Source organism: Ovis canadensis, chromosome 5 (assembly GCF_042477335.2).
Source record: "Ovis canadensis isolate MfBH-ARS-UI-01 breed Bighorn chromosome 5, ARS-UI_OviCan_v2, whole genome shotgun sequence".
In the NCBI taxonomy this organism is placed as follows: Eukaryota; Metazoa; Chordata; class Mammalia; order Artiodactyla; family Bovidae; genus Ovis; species Ovis canadensis.
This window is the reverse complement of record NC_091249.1, coordinates 107860054-107881055: the sequence shown is the minus strand read 5'-3', so window position 1 is coordinate 107881055 and position 21002 is coordinate 107860054. Positions and strand designations below refer to the sequence as shown.

Here is a 21002-nt window from a genome sequence, read left to right as displayed (position 1 = left end):
CTTTCTAAAAATTGCCTTCCCCCAAACTTACACTTTTTGGTATAAGTTGCATGTGTTCCAGGTTATATAGACTTTTCTACACTGTTTACTGTGGTAGCCACCGGCTACATGTGGCTGTTTACATTTCAGATGACAAAAGTGAAGTAAAAGTTAGTCCTTCACTCATACTAACCACATATTACAGGCTAAATAACCACATGGCTAATGGCTCTCGTGGTGGACAGCAAATATACAGAACATTTGAAATTGCAGAAAGGTCTGCAGGACAGCGTTGTGTTAGATTATAACATCCCCAAGTAAAAGGGTCCTTGGTGACTGTACTTCCACCCCGTCACTTCACAGGTGGCTTATCCATGTTACATAGCTGGTTAGTTAGTGACTGGACTGAATGAGAACTGAGTTCTCCTAACTCCCACCCCGGCGTTCTTTACAGACCACAGGGCACACCAATTTCTAATTGTGCCATCACCTATAATGCTTGTCTTCAGTGAATTATTTTTTTCTAGAGAACATTTCAACATCAAATTGAACTCTGTCCAAAATTAGGATTTTACTAAGGAACTTAATTCCCTCTTCAAAACCAGGCCTGTCATCATAGGTAATATGGTTTCTCCCTAACCTCATAAATACCCTGTGTGTTTATTTCTACCTTGTTTGTTTGGAGAAGGATTTAAGGTCACTTTACAAAAGTATCCATGATGGGCCAAACAGAAAAGAAACCATTACTATGAGAAAACTGTCACAACTCCATTAGTATGATCCAAGTGTGGTAAGAATGTACATTGAAATTTGCCATTATAAAAACAGAAGCGCTCAAACTTTCAGTTCACAACCTGGCAAGAATGCCTCTGTATAATCTGGCAGCACTTTCTCTGTTCAATTTGATTTTGGTTTTCCGTGTACCTTGTCTCTACAGCTGTGCAAGTTCTTCAAGGGCAGTTCTCTTACACCATTTCCCAGTCTTGAAAGGGTTGGCTGACTGCACAAATAGCTGTTCCAAGAATCCATATTAACTAGTCTCTTTCTTACCTTTCGTTTAAAATCTCCTTGGGCCTCACTTTTCTTATATGTAAGATGCAAGAACTCTCACAGTCAAAAATTACCTTTTAAAAATTTCTTAACTCTACCCATTCAGAGTCCTAGTGAAAATATATAACACAGCTCTATAAGCAATGCATATTCAAGTGTAGAAAACAGCAAGCTTGGCTAGAGAACGACTATAGGAACATCTGAACACGTGTCACAGTATTTCAACTTTAAGGCAACTGAGTTCAGAAGGGACGAGCAGAGCATGTGGGGAATGTCTTCTTGCCCGCAGTGCTGACAGCCGTATTCTGTTTTCCTGTAAACATCTGTTTCTTAACCTTGGATGATGTAAACTGTCATTTCATCATGACTGGCAATAGGTTGAGCTTATTCTCACTATGGACATTACTTAGTAATTAATAAGGGGAGATGCTGAAATTCAAGCTTCCTACCACCAGCGCTTCATACTGCAGTCTTTTCTCTGTTGCAATCTCTTCTTCCTACTCATCCTCCCTCTTCTTCCCACTTCCTTCCCCTCCTTTCATTGATTTTTCAGCTCAAGTTGGCCTCATTAGAAAAGAAAATAAAAAACCAAACCCACCTTCCTTGCACTCACTTCTGGGCCCAAAGTCTAGTTGGGTTCCCAATATTCCACTGGATTATGCTCCCCAAAGCGAGCCTTCACCTCCTTGCCCATAAACCCAGCGGCTGCTTACTGACTATTCTGAACTTGTTGCCAGCATTTCACCCTGTGGAGCACCCTGATTCTTCAAGCTTTTTATTCCCATGACTTGACACACTGCTCTTCTGATGCCCCTCCACCTCTCTGGCTGTACCTTTGCAGTCTCTCGTGGTCTTCTTTTCATCTTCCTATTGCTTATTTTAAATATTAGTGTTATTCACTGTCCATTCCCTCCTGAGACTGCTCCTTACTTCTTCAAAATCACCATGTCGAGCACTGAACTCATTTTCTCTCTCTCCCAGCCGTAGTATTCCAGTAACCCCCAGTAGCCTGGACACACTGTTGAACACCCCCGCTCCACCCGCCCCGCCCATGGCTAGTCACTGACCAGATCCCGTCAATGCTGCTTCCTCCCGGTCTCTGAAATCTATTTACTGTTCTGCATTCACACTGCCCTTACCCTGGCTCAAGCCATCACTTCTTGGCTGTAATCCGTCAGTAGCCTCCTGACTGGTCTCTAGCTTTCACAAGAGTGCCCCCTTCCTTTCAATCTGTTCTTATCCTGATCGACTTTTCTACAGTATAAATGAGATGTTTTCTCTCTCGTTTTCAGTCTCTTTTATTCTTGGGATAAAGTCCAAAATCCATACTGTGACCTCCAAAGCCCTGTGTCATGTACTTCTTGCACCTTTTTCAGTCTCGTCTCATTAATTATCCTTGTGACCTCTCTGGTCAAACTGAAAACCTGCTCCTAGCTCCCCCAGGAGAGGTGGCACACGTTGGTTATCCCTCCAGAATGCTCTGTCCTCCACCTCTCTCTAGTCATCCCTCTAGATCACCTTGGGCACCACTTCCTCTAGGAAGCCTTTGCCTGTGCCCTAGTCCACGTGAAGTACCTTCCTGCAGGTCCCTGCCCCCTGTCATTTGTCACTCTGAATCATAATTCCCAGTGTGTTCATCCTTGTCACTCATTAGAGAGCTCCTCCAAAGAGGGACCACTTCTGTCAGTCTTTGTCACAGCCTGTGTACCTCACACACTGCCTAGCGTGCAGTCTCTGTCCAATAAATATTCATGAGGTGAATGAACTGATTTTTTAAAAATAGAATTTACACAGTTATTAGCAATTTACAAAAATTTTGTCAATCCTTACTTTGTAGCATCATAACAAAGCTACTTCCAGTTAAGTTTAGAAATAGAATATCAGGGCTACAGTGACATTTTCATTACTTCTACATTCTAGTCTAAGGCAATAGTAATTTCTTCGTAAAATACTAGCATAACTGTTACCATGATCCCCTAATACAGCATGATACTTTGAATACAGAACTGTCTTCCTGGCCAGCATTAGTATCTGTGATTGTTTAACCAAAAGGTTTCTTTTTTTTTAAATACTTCTGCAAAAATCTCTTGTCTAGTATTTTTTTCATGTATGCTATCCCAACAGATTATCTTATAGACATTTAACAATGTAAAAAATAAATGTAAATATAAAGTTACAAATGTTTAGGGTATTTTGGTAAATAGTAACAAACTATGATATTTGTCAGTATTTTTGCCTAAAATTAATCTTATTAAAAATAAAAGGAATTATTATGGTGGATCTGTTTCAGCTAGTCAGTGCTAAAGCGTACACATTATGGTTCCATTAAAAGTAAGCTTTTAACATTTCTCACATCAGTAGTAGATAATTCTTTTAAAAATGAAAGTAGAACTTCAGTGCCCATTAGGACCCTGAACTTCACTCCAAATACTGTTTGGTTTCATTTTTTTCCCCCAAAATTTCATAGATTTAGTCTCTGAGAGTTCATTTCACCCACTCTATCCAGAAAAAAAAAAAAATACGTGATATGAAATGAAGAAAAGAAACTTAAAAGTTTTAAAATAAGCTTTACATTTTAAAATGATTAATATTAGTTATTTTGAATTTTAAAGTTATTATTAAAGCTGCTGATTGTAGGATTATACAATTCCTGCTTGCCTTTATTGTGCAAAATGTGGGACATCTCTAACAAGCCACCATCTTACCTGACAGCTCTGGAGCCTCCCAGCTCAATTGCCTGGGATTTATACAAGATAAAATTACAGTGTGTGCAACAAATGACTCGTATCAGATGACACGAGAAAGAATGACCCAGGCAGAGGAGGAATCCCGCAACCGAAGCACAAAAGTTATCAAACCCGGTGGACCATATGTAGGTTGGTATAGATATATTTCTCCTTCTTGCTGATCGATTGGAATAATTCAAGATCACTATAGGTAAATATTGGTAATATTAACTTAGTGAAAACACAGAAATTAGTACTGAGAATGTTTTGAAAAACATGGTCAAAAGTCATTTGTCCTCTTCATACTGCTGATGGAATAGATGGAAGTTTTACTTCTTTTATAAATCCCAAATCTTCTATTGGCCATTTATTATTACTTTACAATACTGGGGATCTGGTCAAGTTACTTTATTATGTAAGATTGTGATAGTGGGACTGCTGTGTTTGTCACTGGATGATGTAATTTCAGTGGTGGACAGTATGGTTCTTATTTTGCACTTGTGTGGTTATTTTTTTTATAGTAAATTCTATTAGTAGAACTTATGAGTTTTCTACTAGAGTCAAAGGATCTTTGCACAAGGGATTTTTATTACAAAAGTATAAAATGTGTTTATAGCCAAGCATTAGTTAGTATAATGCTTCTTTGGTACCTCAATTGTGATATCATCTCAATTATGAGTCCTCATCTCTTCATTAATTAAGAGACTGCCCCACTCCCTTCATTTTTATCATTAGCTCACTCAAGTATCCCTCAGATCAAAGGGAAGACCAGACCAGCCAGATGAGTCTTTCCTTTATGAGCCTATTAACAGTAGTAATAGAATTACCCAGAGTGAGGATAAGTTCTACAAGGCCATGGCTAGTTTAATAACACAAGTCACTGGATAGTAAATGATGAAAGGATGTTAGTTTGAAAACATAAATGCTCACAAAAAGTCTCTTGAATAACCAAATCCCTTAATCAACATCTTTCTACAGTTTGGTATAATTCTACTTCTGTATTTGCCCATTGCTGCCCCAGTTATAATGCATTCAGCTTTGAGAAGCTCCACTAGTATCCTTAATAAGTATTTCTTTGGAATGGAGCCAGTGCTCCTGGGACTTGGTCCTTAGCTTAGATACATTTAGTTTGGTTTAACAACAATTCATGGCTTCCCCAGGTATCTGTACCCACGGGGCCCAGTTCCCTGCCCAGTAAGTTACAAGCAATGAGATTTTTCATCTTCTCTTTCCTACCTGATAAGGTAACAACTTCCAACCTCCTTGTCTTTCTTCTTACAAGTAACCTAATTGACTTTAGTAAGCTAAATCTCAAATTGTTTCTAAAATGTACAAGATCTGCACTTAAATTTAAGTGCAAGCTATGAATTTACTGTCTCTGTTGCTCTGAGAGTGTTTTCTAACTCTGTCCAACACTACCAGTTTATAAAACGTGAGGTAAACTGGTATGTTTGACAAAGGGATAGAAGACTCAAGCCATCGAAATGGTTATTTTTTCTTCCCAGTATAACCAGTCGAAAACCTCCACCTTGATTTACTCTAACGCTTGAAAATTGGCAGTGATCACTGTACTTTTCCAGGGAAAGATCCTTGGGTGTACCCTGTGTTCATGTGTTTTTGTTTGTTTTGTAGGGTCGGTACAGTTCATTCACAGCTTACACAACAGACTTTTCAACACCCAGAATCACACAGACCTAGTTGCCCTAATGGATGGGACTTTTGAAACTTGCAGGGTTTCTTACTGGCACTACCAATAATGTATATACATTTTTTAGAGTGACCACATAGAATTTGAGGTGATCTAAACTTCTGAACCGGCTTACATCTCTGCCCTGTGAAGATGAGGCCACATGCACTCCCCCGGCGGCCATCGCTGGCAGCCCAGTGCTCTTAGCCTTCTCCTCGGCGCCCTGGGCTACACCGCCACAGCTCAGTGCTCCCTGGCCTTCAGTCTTGTCATTAACCTCCTCAGCCTTTTACTCTCTAGGTCAAATAGCCCCAGCTCCTTTTAACTTCTCTTAATATGGCCCGCATCCCAACCCTTTAATTATTCTTATTGCTCTCCTCTGGACTGCCTCCAGTTCTGCACCTCAGAACTCAAAACTGCACACGCTACCCTTAAGAAAAGACTGATCAAAAAAAAAAAAGGACTGATCAGTTTTGTGTACAGTAGAGTAAAAGACTCCAGCTTGGCTATACTGTATTTGTTTTTTATTTTTTTTTACTCTTCTTTATTATGGCGTGTTTTCTTCTTTTTCTTTTAATCCTGTCAGTACCAGGCCCTTACCATGTGTCTTTCCTTCCAGGCAGCTCAGTTAGTATCCTCCTGCTTTTTCCAGTATCTCAAAACCGACTCACTGCGCTCTTTAAAATGCTTGTCCGTCACCCTTCGGTACTAACATTACTCAGCACTTAACGAGTGCTTCTGATGCACAAGGGACTGGTTAGCACTGTACACGTAGTTAGTCATCTAAAGTTCACAATCACCCTATGAGGTGGGTAATCATTGCCTCTCCATTTCACATATGAAGCTGTTGGTATCAGCAAATAGAAAAAACCAGGAGTTTGGCCTCATTAACAAGTTGCGGGTTTTTTCATAAGACAATAGGAGGTACCTCTTTAGTTCATAATTGAATTTGTCTTAAGAGATGATAACAGAAATTGACCTCTGCCAGCTTAGAAGCCCCTGTAGAACAAGGTTTCTTTTAATAGTGTCAGCCGGGTAGAAGACAAATAGAAATAACGCTGGCGTCACTGTGGGTTGTGATGGCATCATGCCAGGCCTCTGACAGTTGAATTAGGACACAAGCCCAGCTTCAGGGAAGGAAGGCTGAGTACCTAGGGTTCAGCTGGCCTAGGCAACCAGGAACGTGAGCTTCTACGACCCTCCAGTGGGCTGCAGAGAAAAAAGACAAGCCTATTTTCCTGGAAAGGAACAGGAGAAGCGTTAACCTAGAAAATATGGTTATCATTTTGTCAGTAATATGTCCAGTTGTAGTCATGCCATTTATATCAGTGATCAGCACTGTTGTGTTATGATCCATCCCCTTTGTTTAAAACAAAACACTTATCACCTCTAGTTTACCGGGATCTTATGTCTGCTCACTGACTCCTATCTAAATTCTGGAAATTTACTGAATCATAAATTTTTAAGTATGCTAGTTATTTAGGTATATTAAATAAGCCAACCAGTGTAATTTCTAAGATCCTTTTTCCAGTCTTTCCAACTTCTGCCCCCATCCTCCTTGTTTTTGATGTTAGTACCTATTTGAGTGACTTTGGACACAATCATTTAACATGGAGACCTTAATTTTCTCAGATACTAAATAAAGGGTTTTGAACTTAAGTTAGCATCTAAGGTCCTTTGTCGTTCCAGCATTCTGTAACTGAGGTTTATGTATGTTTTAATAGTAAACCTTTTGAAGAAGTGATCCCAAATGCTAAGTAGTGGAAATGGTTTCCACTGCAGTAGATTATGTATTTAACCATGACAGTGTCACACCACTGTCGAGGTCCTGCCAGTGTTTTTATTAAAGCCTCAGGTCAGTGTTGCCAGGGTTTCTGGTTAGGTTCCACAGAAAAGAAAAACAACTGCAGAAGATAGCTGCTGTCCCATGGTCTGCTTTAACACCTTCCTTTCAGATTGTTTACTCAGAGTCATTAAAGGGATAAGTCCTATCACCAGCGTATTAAATGGAGAAGCTGGAAGTGGACTCCTTGTTAGGAAACAAAACAGTTCAGATTTAGTCCCAGATTACCCAACTCTGTCGGACCTGCTGCTGCTGTTTATATAAGGAGCCCAGGGAACTGATTAGCAGTTGGGTCTGGGAAGAGAATTAGGTTCTCCCACGGGCTTTATTAAAAGGACTTTTCTGAGGCAAATGTAAGAAAATAAAAATAAAGCCTTTCTTCTGCCCACTTTGAACCTGACATTTTCCTGCTCTATTTTACTTTATTTTTTTTTCTTTTTTAACTTTGGCATCTCAATTCTGTAACTGCTTACATACAGTACTGATGTTTTCTTCGTCTGTAGCCTGTCTTCCCTTAAATCAAAGGACTCCTTCCTGGTTGAATTGGCAAAAATTGATGGGGAGGCGGGGAGCCAGTGACTTCTGTGTCAAACCCCGTGGCCCAGTGTGACTCCATTCTTCTTTCATCATTTGAAAGAAATGGGTTACCCTGCGACTGGCTGTTTCAATGAGGTAAAGGTGAAGTGAGTTTCTGCGGGCAGGAGACTCAGACTGATGATAGTCAAGCATTCCATCCCAGCTGAGACTCCAAGGCAGTCGTGTCCCTAACCAGATCCTAATTTCTTGCCAGACATCATACTTAGACCCCTGTTAAGGTCAGAGTGAGCCTGCCTTATTTGGCTGCCCTCTGGGGAGCCACGTCAGGGAGGGTGGGGTAAACTCAGGAGACCTTGGGGGCTCTCCTGAGACTGGGGACCAGAGGTTGGTCAGACCTACAGAAGAGTCGGGCAGCCTGCAACACAGTGATAGTCCTGTTTTTTGGTTTTAATTTTACTTACCTTCTTTGCTGGCCTGAATTCATTCTAAATCACCAGTCATGGTAGTGTGAGTTAGCTAAAAACCATCCTCTGCCTCTGCCCCTCCCCCTCCCCAGAGAGTGTGGGAAAGGGATCCACAGTCAGCTTGGTTTGGGGAAGTGGAAGTTAAGCAGGTTTCAAGGGGGAGGGGAGTGTGGAATTTATATCATTTCCTAAACTTTCGTGACCTTTATTCTTTCTTTCCACAAATTCCTATTAAAATTTCAAGGAATAGTGCTATTTGCTAACACTGTTGCAACTGAGAAGTGGTGAGTTGGAAAGTTTGCAGTTGCCATATTAGAAATTTCAAGGTGTCTTCAAACTTGGGCAGCCTGGTAATGTGGGAAAACACAGGACAAGCCACCTTGATTCTGCCATCAGCTTGTTCTCTTGCTATCATTCACTTTGATACTCTGCTGATCAGTTCACCTTGTGAGCCATCAAAATCTGATTGATAAAGCAGCCATAGCTTTGTTTACAGGAAGCTGGCCAGCCCAACATGAGTCAAGAATAGACACTGGGCATTTGTTCGTAAAACTTTTCCAATAAAAGAAGCACAAGTAGGAAACCTTGGGTATTAATCACAGAAACTTGCAAATACTAAATGAGCACTTTACTCTTTGAGATTATCCCACTGAAACTCTCCTTTTCTCATCTGTGAAATGGGACCGATGCCTACCTCATCAGGTTAACTGTGAGACTATATTATATATGTAAAGTTCTTAGCACAGTGCCCCACCCTCATCCCGTAATTGGTGCAAGATAAAATGTTAGTTCCCTGCACATCTGACACTGATCTAACTATCTCTGAAGAAAAATACAGAAACCAGGTCTAAATCCACCTCCAGAACCCTAATTGTACCTTAATTTAATAGCTTCTCTTATCCCTGGGCAGTGACCCTTTAATGTGGGTTCCTTTGTTGGTCAGTATTTTGATCTGATATTTACAATTGGTTATGTCCAGATTGTAAAGAAATGTAAGAGCCAGTGAGATCATTCTTTTTCCTTTAGGTAGGATTATATCAAATAAACAGCCCCTCTGGCCAGGCCTTGAGGACCCAGCAGGAACAGGACTGCTTTTCAGTAAAGTTCCTGTGCCACAACGCTGCTTTCACCCAAGGTCACACAGAAGAGACCGCTCCTGCTTCTCCATAGTTTCTAATTGCTAGGACTGTCCCCAGTGCAGTTGCTCCACACTGGCTGACATTACCGGTTCTTCCTTCTCTTTAACCCAAGGGCATAGAGTTGGAGGCTTTTGTAATGAACTCTGAGATTTCACCTCAGAAATCATAAAGTGAGGGTCAGCCCAGGTTCATTCTCATTTCTGTTTCTTCTGCAAGGAATGGTCACCAGGTGTTGTCAGGGACCAACCATGTCCTGATGGCTTCACCCACATGGAGAATCCACATAGCCCACAGTATTTTCTAGAAGCAGCCGCTTGCCAAACACTTGTCACTGTCAAGTTTAAGCAAACAGTGGGTTGATTGTGTGCATGGCACTGGCCTGTGCAGAACTGGGGTGAGGGCCTCCCCTTACCGCTCCGCTCCTCTAACTCACCTGGCTCGTCTCAGCACCACAGAGAAGGGATCCGATTGTCTGGCCTGCTGAGACTGTGTTGTTGGTTGGTTGGTTTTGTTTGTTTTTTGACTCAGAGTTTGTTGTGCTCTGTTGAAAAGCAGTATGACTCGTGAATACCCTGGTGAAGGTTGACCCCAAATTATGACTGCCTCTTCTCTTCGTGGCTTCTTAATCTGAAATTAAGCTAATGACTGAGCTCAGCTGAGAGTATGTCGTTAGTGAGACAAACATATTTTCCACATTTAGCATGTTCGTTGTATTCATGCCTGTCAAAGAAACGACATACAATGTGTAGGTTTAAGTTCCGTAAGTAGCACAGGTGAGCATGGAAATTATTTCCACCTAACATCAAATGCCTACAGCCTTAAAATGTCCAGTGTGTTGCTGTGTAGCTAAGTGGCCAAAATGCTTCTATAAGTTTTATCTATTCCAATAAATGAGTCTATCAGAAAATTCCAAATCTATATTTTAGGCCATTTACTCAGAATGCTTTCAGTTTGCATATCTTTCTGTAAAACAAAAGCTGAAATATGAGGTCTTTATTCCTTCCAGAAATGAAAAGATGCCTAAATCAGAGTCATGGAAATTGAGATGCTCATGATGTTACTGCCTGCAAGTGTGTTAACAATGTCGTTTCTGCTGGACTTTAGGGAAAAGAGTGCAAATTCGGAAAGCTCCTCAAGCTGTTTCAGATACAGTGCCTGAAAGGAAAAGGTCAACCCCCATGAACCCTGCAAATACGATTCGCAAGACGCACGGCAGCAACAGTGTCTCTCAGCGGCCGTATCGGGACAGGGTGATTCACTTGCTGGCACTGAAGGCCTATAAGAAGCCTGAGCTGCTGGCCCGACTGCAGAAAGACGGTGTCAATCAGAAAGACAAGAACTCCCTTGGAGCAGTTCTGCAGCAGGTGAGGAGAGCTGGAGAGAGTTCCGTCTGCCCACTGTCTTGTTCGGGAGTTCATTTAAGAAGGCTTGTTATCATTATTATTGAGTTAGAGAAATTTCAGGATCGTTTTGATCAATGGTATATGAACATTAGCTTAAATTCATCTTGGTTTAAACATTTAATGAAAAACTAACTGAAATGTGGACAGCTACACTAGGTTTTATAAGTTAGAGGCTTCTGAATGATTGAAAAAAAGTTTCAAGTCATTATCTTCATTTGGATTAAACAAATTTTGCTTGAAATTCCATAAAAAAAATTAAGTTTTTGCTTTCTGCTTTTAGTACTGAATGTACTAAACTATTGCCATACTTTTTACTGGTTTATATAGATGAAGTTATAAGTGTATTTTATTGGTCTTTGGTTGGTATAAGCTAGAATATTTTTACTTACTAAATAATTGTGAATGTCTTACCCTGCACGCTCTTTCTGTATGTAATACTCGGCCTTTTTCTACCATTGGATATGCTGAAATCAGTCACCTATCTTCATTAAAGGATATGAATGTGTTAAGTATTAGCTCCAATCAGTTACCATAAAATAACAAGCTTACATATAAATGTAGGTCATTACTTTTGTTAAAGTCAACAGTTCTTCAGGCTGTAACTTCCTGTATTTTTCAGAATGACTTTGGGTCATAAATGTTGGTTAGCATTCAAATCCACTGTAAATCACATCTGCTTTCTTTTTTTCTAAAGCAGTAACATTTTCAAAGTTCATAAATTTCATCTTTAAAAAATAAAATACACCCTCAGGTTTCCATCTATTATTCAAGGAATAACAATTTTTTAGTCTATTTTTCATCTATTTTCTCTTATATTCATGTCATGATACTAAATATCATGAAAGAGTAAAATCATAATCTTCAGTTCTGGGTTAACCAGTCCTCAAGATATCTTGAGCAATCTCAATGATCTTATTAAGTCATTTGAGTACTTTTTGAAAACACTTAATTTAAATCCATCTGTCACATAGCAATTTTAAGAGCTCAAGAGACAGGATGAAAGAATGAATGAGGATGAATGTATAGTTATGTGCATTCAGTGTTTTATTTAGAGAAGGAGGGAGGTTCAGGTTATAAGTCACCAAATAATTCATGGCTGAACTTTCAGAAAGGTTGTAAATTGCCTCCTAGGTTAGAGGATGAGAAGGCAAAAAGATGGCAGAGGCAGTTCACATGGAGGCTGCTACTGATGTGCGTCAGTGGGCATGTGATGGTGTATTTGTATATAATTTTAAATGTAGGTGTGCTTACTTCCTGAGCAAGTGAGACATGGGTGCCATTACTGCTGACTACCTGACAGAATCTAGAGCATAGTCTAGGGCTGCAGCATAGTCCTAGCTGCAGATTAGAATCCCTTAGGGAGCTTTTTTAAAAATGCCAGTTCCTGGACTTTGCCCCAGAACAACAAAATGGAGCAACTGAGTGGATCCTGAGCCACTGACTGAGATGAGGAGCAAAGGAAAAGGAACACCTGTGTGCAGGGCGGTCAGGAGTCCTGTCTACATGCCCTCTCTTTGGAAGATGTCTGTTAGACATACCCAAATGGAGACAGATATTCAGTAGGTAGTTACATGTAAGGGTCTGGGCCAGAGGGCAACTGAAGCTGGAGTTATAAATTAGGAGCTAGCAGATTGTAAATTGTAAAATGATTATATTTATTCCACTTTGAGAAATCTGGTTGTATCTCATAATTTTAAGAGAAGCCTATTGTTTTCTACTGTATATCAACATTGTTAGTATTCACCTGAGCTGTAAGAAAAGCATAAAATATCTATTCTAATTTATAGGACTTTTAAAAGACATGGAAAGAAGTAAAGTTCTTTAAAAAGACCATTCCAGTAGGAAAATAAAAGAATACCTCTCTGCCAGCCTTGGAAATGACTCTTGGTTCAGCCCCTGAATCCATACATTTATGTTGTTAATGGAGCCTGGGCCTGGACGCACAAGGAATTGTAGTTAGAGGATAAGAAAAGATTACACTTGCAAATAAACTGGCTGACTAATAACAGTAATTTGGGGGTGGTTTTGGTTTCTGTTTCCATTTATTGGTTTGGGGGGATTTCAAGGATTTTGAAAAAGTGGTTCTTCAGGAGTACTGGCAGCTATAAGGAGCAAGCTTAGCAAGCCAAGAAGATGACACACAAGACCATCAGAACTGGTTCAGGATGAGGAACACGTGTACACCTGTGGAGGATTAATGTTGATGTATGGCAAAACCAATACAATATTGTAAAGTAATTAGCCTCCGATTAAAATAAATAAATTTAAAATTTAAAGAAAAAGATCATCAGAACTGATACTATTCATGAAGATAATTTCTGTTGATTACTGAAGGGAAAGTTTTATAAACCAGCATATAGGCACTGTTTGATTTCTACTTAACACAAGTGGTCAAGGACTTGTATGGTGACTCAAAAGTAATGGAGTTAATGTTGTGTAGTTGCTAAGTCCTAAGTCTTCTGCAACCCCACAGACTAGCCTGCCAGGCTTCTCTGACTATGGGATTTCCAGGCAAGAATTCTGGAGTGGGTTGCCATTTCCTTCTCCAGGGAATTTTTCCAACCTAGGGATGGAACAGCATCTCCTGCATTGGCAGGTGGATTCTTTACCACTGAGCCACCTGGAAAGCCCCGATGGAGTTATAGCCAGAAATAAATAATGAAGTTGTTAAGAAAACTGTCTTAGATTCCTTTGACTAGGAAAAAAAAATATTAAAAAAAAAAACCTTCCTCCACTTTTTGCATAATGGTATAATTACTATTTAACATACAGCAGCCATCCAGGAAAAAAAAAAATTAAATATGCATATAAAGTTTTATTTAATTCCCCAAGTGAAGTCAAACAGTATTTATTGAGATCTGGCGTATGCAAAGCTAGCAGTCCCTTTGGAGCCATTTGGTATAGTTATTTTCGGTATAAATCCAAAAGATGGCCTGTTTTAGGCTAGGAAATCGCAAAAAGATCTAATGTTCTGTTTTCACACCATGTTCCAGGTAGCCAATCTGAATCCTAAGGACCTCTCATACACCTTAAAGGATTATGTTTTTAAAGAGCTTCAAAGAGACTGGCCTGGATACAATGAAATAGACAGACGGTCATTAGAGTCAGTACTCTCAAGGTAAGTTGTTTTTTTTTCCTGCCTTTAAAAATGATGCAAATAAGTAATTATTTTAGTCATTGTTAGTTTAGGGTTGAGATGGAAAAAAAGAAGCAAGGGCAGGCTTTCTATCATGAACATTTGAAAACTGTCTCCCTAACTGGGGCATGTGTGTGCTTTACAGAAAATTAAACCCATCTCAGAATGCTGCCAGCACCAGCCGCTCAGAATCTCCTGTATGTTCTAGTAGAGACCCTGCATCTTCTCCTCAGGTATTGCATAAGCTTATATAATCATAGCCCTGAAATGGACTTTAGGTACCATTTTTTTCAGGTTGTCCGATTTGCACGTAAGAGAAATGAGACCCAGAAAAAGCTATGTAGCCTCCCTACCCAAAGTCATATAGCAAGTTGTGACTAGCTCAGACAGAGCTCACTCTAGAATTCAGATCCCAGCTCCCAACCCAGAACTCTTTGCTGCTACATGACACTGTTTGTCATTAAGGTACTTAACATCTGCCTTGCTATGCAGTTCTTTAAGTTTTCATTTTGTTGAGATTGTCTACTTTTCCATTTAATCACTAACTAGAAGACAATATTTATTCAGCCCTATATCAAGTCTTAGATTATAGAGAAAATTGAATATATAAGCAAATAAAAAGTTCTGCCGTTTCCATATGTTTTCTCAAAGCACTTTTTGACTAGATCCCAATCAGACTATTCCAGTTAGACTCCATTCCAGCTTAGAGTTTCCCCCAAAAGATTCAGTTGGAAGAAGGTGTGGAGATCCTGAGCAGCATCAGAGTTCAAGCCCACCTGCTTCTCAGACCACCTCGAACGCTCTTAGGTCTGGGACTAGCGGTGAGACCGACCTGTCTCTTCCAGTGCTGTAGACAGAGGGCTCCTGTCCCTGAGCCCCCCTCCTGAGGCTTAGGGAGATGGGACAGAAGTGGGGATCAACTCACTGACTTCCCTTTTTATTTTAAATACTGTTATTATTGTTCCTGGATTAGGATGATATTAGCATGATTTTTTTTTTTTTTTTTTTTACTATTTTGAAACAGAAATTCCATATTATTTTTATGGACCAGTTGTTAAGACTTATCTTCTAATCCAGTGAAGAGATATATTTAAGGGGGGCCAGGGAGGAAGTGGATAGTGTTTCAGCAATGATAGAGATTTATAGAGAAACTATTTTGAAAGTGCTGGTTGTTCCCATCTTAAGACAGGGGAAATAATAAGTAACAGCCAAAATACTTGTAACTGCAGGATCTTAGCACATTCATAGAGATCAAGTAAGTGTAGGCTTGTTGCCCTGTTCCTACCCCTGTTGATTCTGACAACCAATAATGGTTGGTTATATTCAGAGAAGGTTCTCACTGAATATAAGTAGGTCAGCTGTGGCCAGCAGAAGGAGGAGGCCACCTCTATTTAATACATTTCCTGAGTGATGTAATGCACATAAATTGGCCTAGTCTCTCAAGTGGCAAAGGAAATGGCAACCCACTCCAGTATTCTTGCCTGGAAAAATCCCATGGATGGAGGAGCCTGGTAGGCTACAGTCCATGGGGTCGAAAAGAGTCGGACATGACTGAGCAACTTCACTTTCACTTTTCATTCTCATGCATTAGAGAAGGAAATGGCAACCCACTCCAGTGTTCTTGCCTGGAGAATCCCAGGGACAGAGGAGCCTAGTGGGCTGCCGTCTATGGGATCTCACAGGGTTGGGCACAACTGAAGCGACTTAGCAGCAGCGGCAGTCTCTCAAGTAACTGAGGGTGGGGTTGCATGATCAGAAAGTATAATCTGATATATTTCTTCAGGAAACATGTTAGGGGGCCTTCCCTGGTGTTCCAATGGCTAAGTCTCCATGCTCCCAATGCAGGGAGTCCAGGTTTGATCCCTGGTCAGGCAACTAGATACCACATACCCTAACTAAGACCTAGTGCAGTCAAAAAAATTAATTTAAAAAAAAAAAGAAAGAGCCATATTTTCCAGATTCTGTTTTTTTTACACTAGACATGAAAACTTATTGTAGGTTGTGGCTTAAGCTCAGAGAATAGTTAACACGATAGTGGTGGTGAATCTAAATTGGTTATAAATTTAAGTATGAATAAAATTACTCAGTTCATATGGTAACAAATGACACATGTATTACATTTTAGTGCAAACTGGCTCATTTGGTTTTTTTTTCTCCTCTGTTCCCCCTCACCACCACCCCTAGAAACGGCTTTTGGATTCAGATTTCATTGATCCTTTAATGAATAAAAAGGCTCGAATATCTCACCTGACAAATAGAGTGCCACCAACATTGAATGGCCATTTGAATCCCACCAGTGAAAAGTCCACTGCAGGCCTCCCGCTGCCCCCTGCAGCAGCTGCCATCCCCACGCCTCCACCGCTGCCTTCAACCCACCTGCCTGTCTCCAACCCGCCTCAGACTGTAAATTCTAACTCCAATTCCCCTAGCACTCCAGAAGGCCGGGGGACTCAAGACCTACCTGTTGACAGTTTTAGTCAAGATGGTAGTATCTATGAGGACCAGCAAGACAAATATACCTCTAGGACTTCTCTGGAAACCTTACCCCCTGGTTCAGTTCTACTAAAGTGTCCAAAGCCTATGGAAGAAAACCATTTGTCTCACAAAAAGTCCAAGAAGAAGTCTAAAAAACACAAGGAAAAGGACCAAATAAAAAAGCAAGATGTTGAGATGATTGAGGAAAAGGAAGAGGACCTTAAAAGAGAAGAGGAAATTGCCAAGCTGAACGACTCCAATCCGGATTCCAATGAAGGTATTTTACATTTGTAAAAACCAACTCTGTGGGTTAAATGAACAGGAAGAGGGGACTGTGCTGAGTGTGAGCGTGTGCTGTTTAGAATTAGTAATGCTTTTTTATCAAATGACCTGCTGTTTAGTTATTAATTTTAGTATTGTCCTTTGGAACAAGATTCTTTCTCTTCCATTTTATAGTAGTCACTTTCTGTCTCTTCTTAGCCAACTATTAACCATGGTTTTTCTGTATTTATTAATAAGGTGGTGACATCTGAAAAAGACCTTTGGTCCTCCAGGGACCCCCTTTGACAAGGTGGACTTTGTTGCTCTTCTCCAGAGCTGTCACAGTATTGTGCAACCTCATCGTGACCTATTATATGCCATTCTTGAACTGATTTAACCAGACACACAATTAGCAACAAAAATACTCATTTCCTTCTTTGCCAAAGAAACAGGGTCAACCTTGCTTTAATTAACAATAGCACAGGGGAAATGTCAAATTCTTTATAAAACAGGCGAGGTAAAATTACATGTGGAGATCCGCAGCATCATCTTCATTCAGAGTGAAAGCAGTTTGTCTTGTGCAAGGCTGTTGGTGACTAGCTTGATAGATTTGGGGTTTTTTTTCTTCCCCCCTCCCCCCAATTTTCAGAACATTGTTTGCGTAAACTAACATCAGTTGTTATTAATAAATTTAACCATTTCTGGAAGCTTTAAAAGTCAAATATCTAGAGACCCAAAGAAGCCTAAAATCATGCTTTACCTCTGAAGAACAGTTAGTAGAAACACTGCTTACCTAACATGTAGCGATCTTTAAAACCTAATGACACAATTAGATTTCTCTTACTCCATATATTTAAAATGTAATGTCTTACACACCACCGTAGAGAAGATCCATGCTCATCATTTAGGACTGCTACCAGTTTTAAACCTAGCATAACTAAGGTAAAATTCCCCAGAAAAATACAACTTTAGAAAACATACTTCAGTGATTAGACTTTAAGGAGTTTTATCTTTATGTGATTCACCCATAATACTGAAAGCCTGTGGTACTTAGATTTAACTGACCATTTTAACCATAGACAAGAAGCTTGGATTATGGGGATAGTATGATTCGGTGCCTTTACTGATGTGGATTGAGTATATTGCTCATCAAAGCATGGCTGTTGAAATATTTAGATCAGCATGGTAGTGTATAGTAGCCCAAGAGTCAGCTGTAAGCTTTTTCCCCTCAAACACTATCATACTTGAAGTTGCCAGATCAAGAAGAGAAAAGAGAATAATGAAACTTTTATTGAGCCAGATTCCTGGGTATGCTCCACTCCACACTTCCCACCATCAGAAGGTAATCCCGAGACAGAGGCATCTGCTGGGAGGACTGGATCCCAGAATGTTGAGTCCTGCAGCAGAGGTTGACTATTTTCCCACTTGGAAGCCAAGAGAAGCAGACCTAGTCTCTAAATCCTTCACTAAGGATGGACCAGCCAGTCGAGATTATCATAAACTGAGGACCGATTCAGACCCACATGCTCTGCACCCATTGGAATTTATCTGATGTCTGTGGCAAAGGAGAAGCTGGGTGACAAGCACTCAATGCCTTTTCCTTTAAGACTCAGGCTGTTGTGAAAACAAGCTTTTACCTAAGCCTGAATCAGATAGGCACACACAGTAAGTCCACAAAGTCTGCATAATTTTTTTAGTGTGCTTTGTCCTTTAAAATATTAAACCAAGAAATTATTAAATACTCACTCTTGTTTTATATTGAACATGTATGTTTTGCCAGCAGGCAGGGCTTGGGTTTGAGTTACTAGTCTAATTCTACTTTGAATGATAAAAAAAAATTACCCTAATAAAAAATCTAAACATACCCTCTGGAAATGGTACATTCAAACAAATGGAATACTGAGGGATTCACAGCATAGTTCTGAGTGACTGGCACTTGATTTATCTATTTATTTTGGCCTCGTAAGGAAAGAGCCATGTAGTACTATGAGGGTTAGAGAGTACAGGAGTGTAAATTGTTCACTAATAACATTTTAAATTACTTTAAATTGATGGGAAGACTTCCTGCCCAATTGCACTGTCTGCATACAAAAAGAATAGCAGCAAAAATACACTGATTGAAGCAGTCTGCTACCTGACTTCATCATCTCATCTGCCTTGTTTGAATCCTACGAAAAGTAGATGTTGATATAAAATTTGTATCTCCCATTGTCCGGCTGCATCTGCCACCACAGTCTTTGAGTTGCTGGGCAGATGCCACAACTGTTGTTGAAAATAGAAGACTGACCTTGGGTTAGGATGGAATTCCTTTATTGTGCAGACACTGCAGTAGCCAGGGTGCTTTCAATGCCTGGCGTCGGTTCTGCTGGAGCTGGTCACAGGGCCTCTATTGTTCGTGCTCAATTGTATTCCTTGCTCACTGTTGCTTATTGAGATGGAAGAATAGAATTTGAGGAAAAGTGTTCCAGATGTTTCTGATCTATTTTAGAATTATAGGCATTTTGTAACCATACTGTTTGGTGAACGCTTGAAAAAAAATTTTTTTTTTCTTTGCAGGAGTTAAAGAAGATTGCACTGCCTCCACAGAGCCTTCTTCAACAATTGAACTCCCAGATTATTTGATGTAAGTTCAGATGTCTGCCAGTGGGGGAGAACTGTTCAATTTTAGAAAGTTTGCAAACTCTTTTCCCATAATTTGCAAATCAGAACAGTAAGACGTTCCAGAAATAGAGTCCTGGAGCCACCCCTGCAATTGAAAGGCTCCCATTAAGCCTGTTCGTCCCCAGTCCACTCTTGTCGGCTTCAACAGGTTGTGCCTGCCCCTGCCCTGAGCTCTGTTCGGTGGCCTTTAAGTATAGAGAAGCCTGTCCTTTGTTCTGAGGCCAGGCCAGGCGTTTGATTATGGAAGATTTCAGGGATATTACTCTTCAAAGCTGACAGTCTATCAGTGCATAGTCATTCATTTGGGCCCCCCGCCCCCCAAAGGGACAGTTTATTACTGACAAAGTGCTTAAACCTCTGCAGTTAATACACAAACTAGAGATAGATGGCTTTTGATTTAAATAAAGCTGTGCCATAAAATTAAGAGGAGAGAGCAGTAAAACTTGCTCATTTCGCTCTAATACTAGTTATAATGTTTTTCTTGTTGTGACAACAAGTTGCTAAATGCCAAGCTGGGGACTTTCTTATAACTGGTCATCACAGAAATTATAACTTGGACACATAATTCTAGCTTTTTTTTTTCTACAGACTCAAAAGGCTTTTGTAAGAAGAAAATAATTAAGTTGCAAGAGTCTAGAAAAATGGAGAGTGAAAGAACATACAGATTTACTCACCAGTAGCTTAGAAAATTAACAGATAGCTTACATGTAGACTGGAAAACGGAACCTGGGCTGTATGAACATTGTTTCTTTATCAGTAGCATCTCATGGTGTACAAAGTTAAACTATGCGGTTTAGTGCTCTGTGTCTCATGAAACGTTCATTTCCAGAGTAGAAAACTTTTTACACTAAAAATGTGCTACTTTGCTTAACAGTAGTGGTGAAAGCTATACTTATTTGGGGATGATATAGCATGGAATGATAAGCCGGTTATCATCTCTTAACTAAAAGGAATCCAGGAAACCATGCTGAATACTCTCTCATCTTAAAAGTCTGTGTTTGGGGCCGGGGGGTGGGGTGGGGGGGGGGTGGGTTGGAAAAGCTGCTGCCACTGAATTGGCCTGGTCAGGGATGGATGGGGGACAGTGCCTGGCTCCACTGATGTGGGGGGTCACCTCTCCAAATGCATTCCCTTTCAAGTCTTGTGAAAGGTGCAAATAACAGCTGCAGTACTGTGTTCTCATTCTCTTTCGATGGATTTTGAATTCCTCTTACAATAGTAATACTGCTGTATATTTGTTACATAGGACAAAATCATGTGGGGAGACTCAAAAGTAATTGTAACCTTTCCCTCATGTATTCAGATGTTGCTGAGTTTTGTCAACTTAAGCAATTAATTCTGTACTTAAAGTTGTTTTTAATTTACTGATCTACAGATGGTTGCTGCAGATATCTGCCTCAGTGCATTTCTATATGTTTGTCATTTTCTAGCTCCTTTAAAAATCATGAAAATATATAACCTCCATGATTGCTTAATTTACTTAAGCAATTTATTTTAACCAAAGCTATCTTATATAAATATTGCAGATTTTCTTAAAATGGTGATAAAGCATGAAATTTCAGAAAAATCACTAAAAATGTAGAACTTAAACCTGTTTCTTAAGAAAACCAAAGACCATCCTATAAAACCTTTAATGACCGA

At 40.0% G+C, this 21002-nt stretch overlaps 1 protein-coding gene across 1 annotated transcript in view; it reads left to right on the top strand.

The window, feature by feature from the left end:
* The window catches only part of ELL2 (elongation factor for RNA polymerase II 2), a 75259-nt gene that overhangs the window by 45837 nt on the left and 8420 nt on the right, over positions 1 to 21002 (top strand). The window contains exons 4-9 of the mRNA XM_069592593.1: positions 3742 to 3905; positions 10530 to 10789; positions 13822 to 13946; positions 14110 to 14197; positions 16149 to 16716; positions 19257 to 19323. Coding sequence (XP_069448694.1) covers positions 3742 to 3905; positions 10530 to 10789; positions 13822 to 13946; positions 14110 to 14197; positions 16149 to 16716; positions 19257 to 19323 — 1272 coding nt within the window. The remainder of the gene's footprint in view (positions 1 to 3741; positions 3906 to 10529; positions 10790 to 13821; positions 13947 to 14109; positions 14198 to 16148; positions 16717 to 19256; positions 19324 to 21002) is intronic.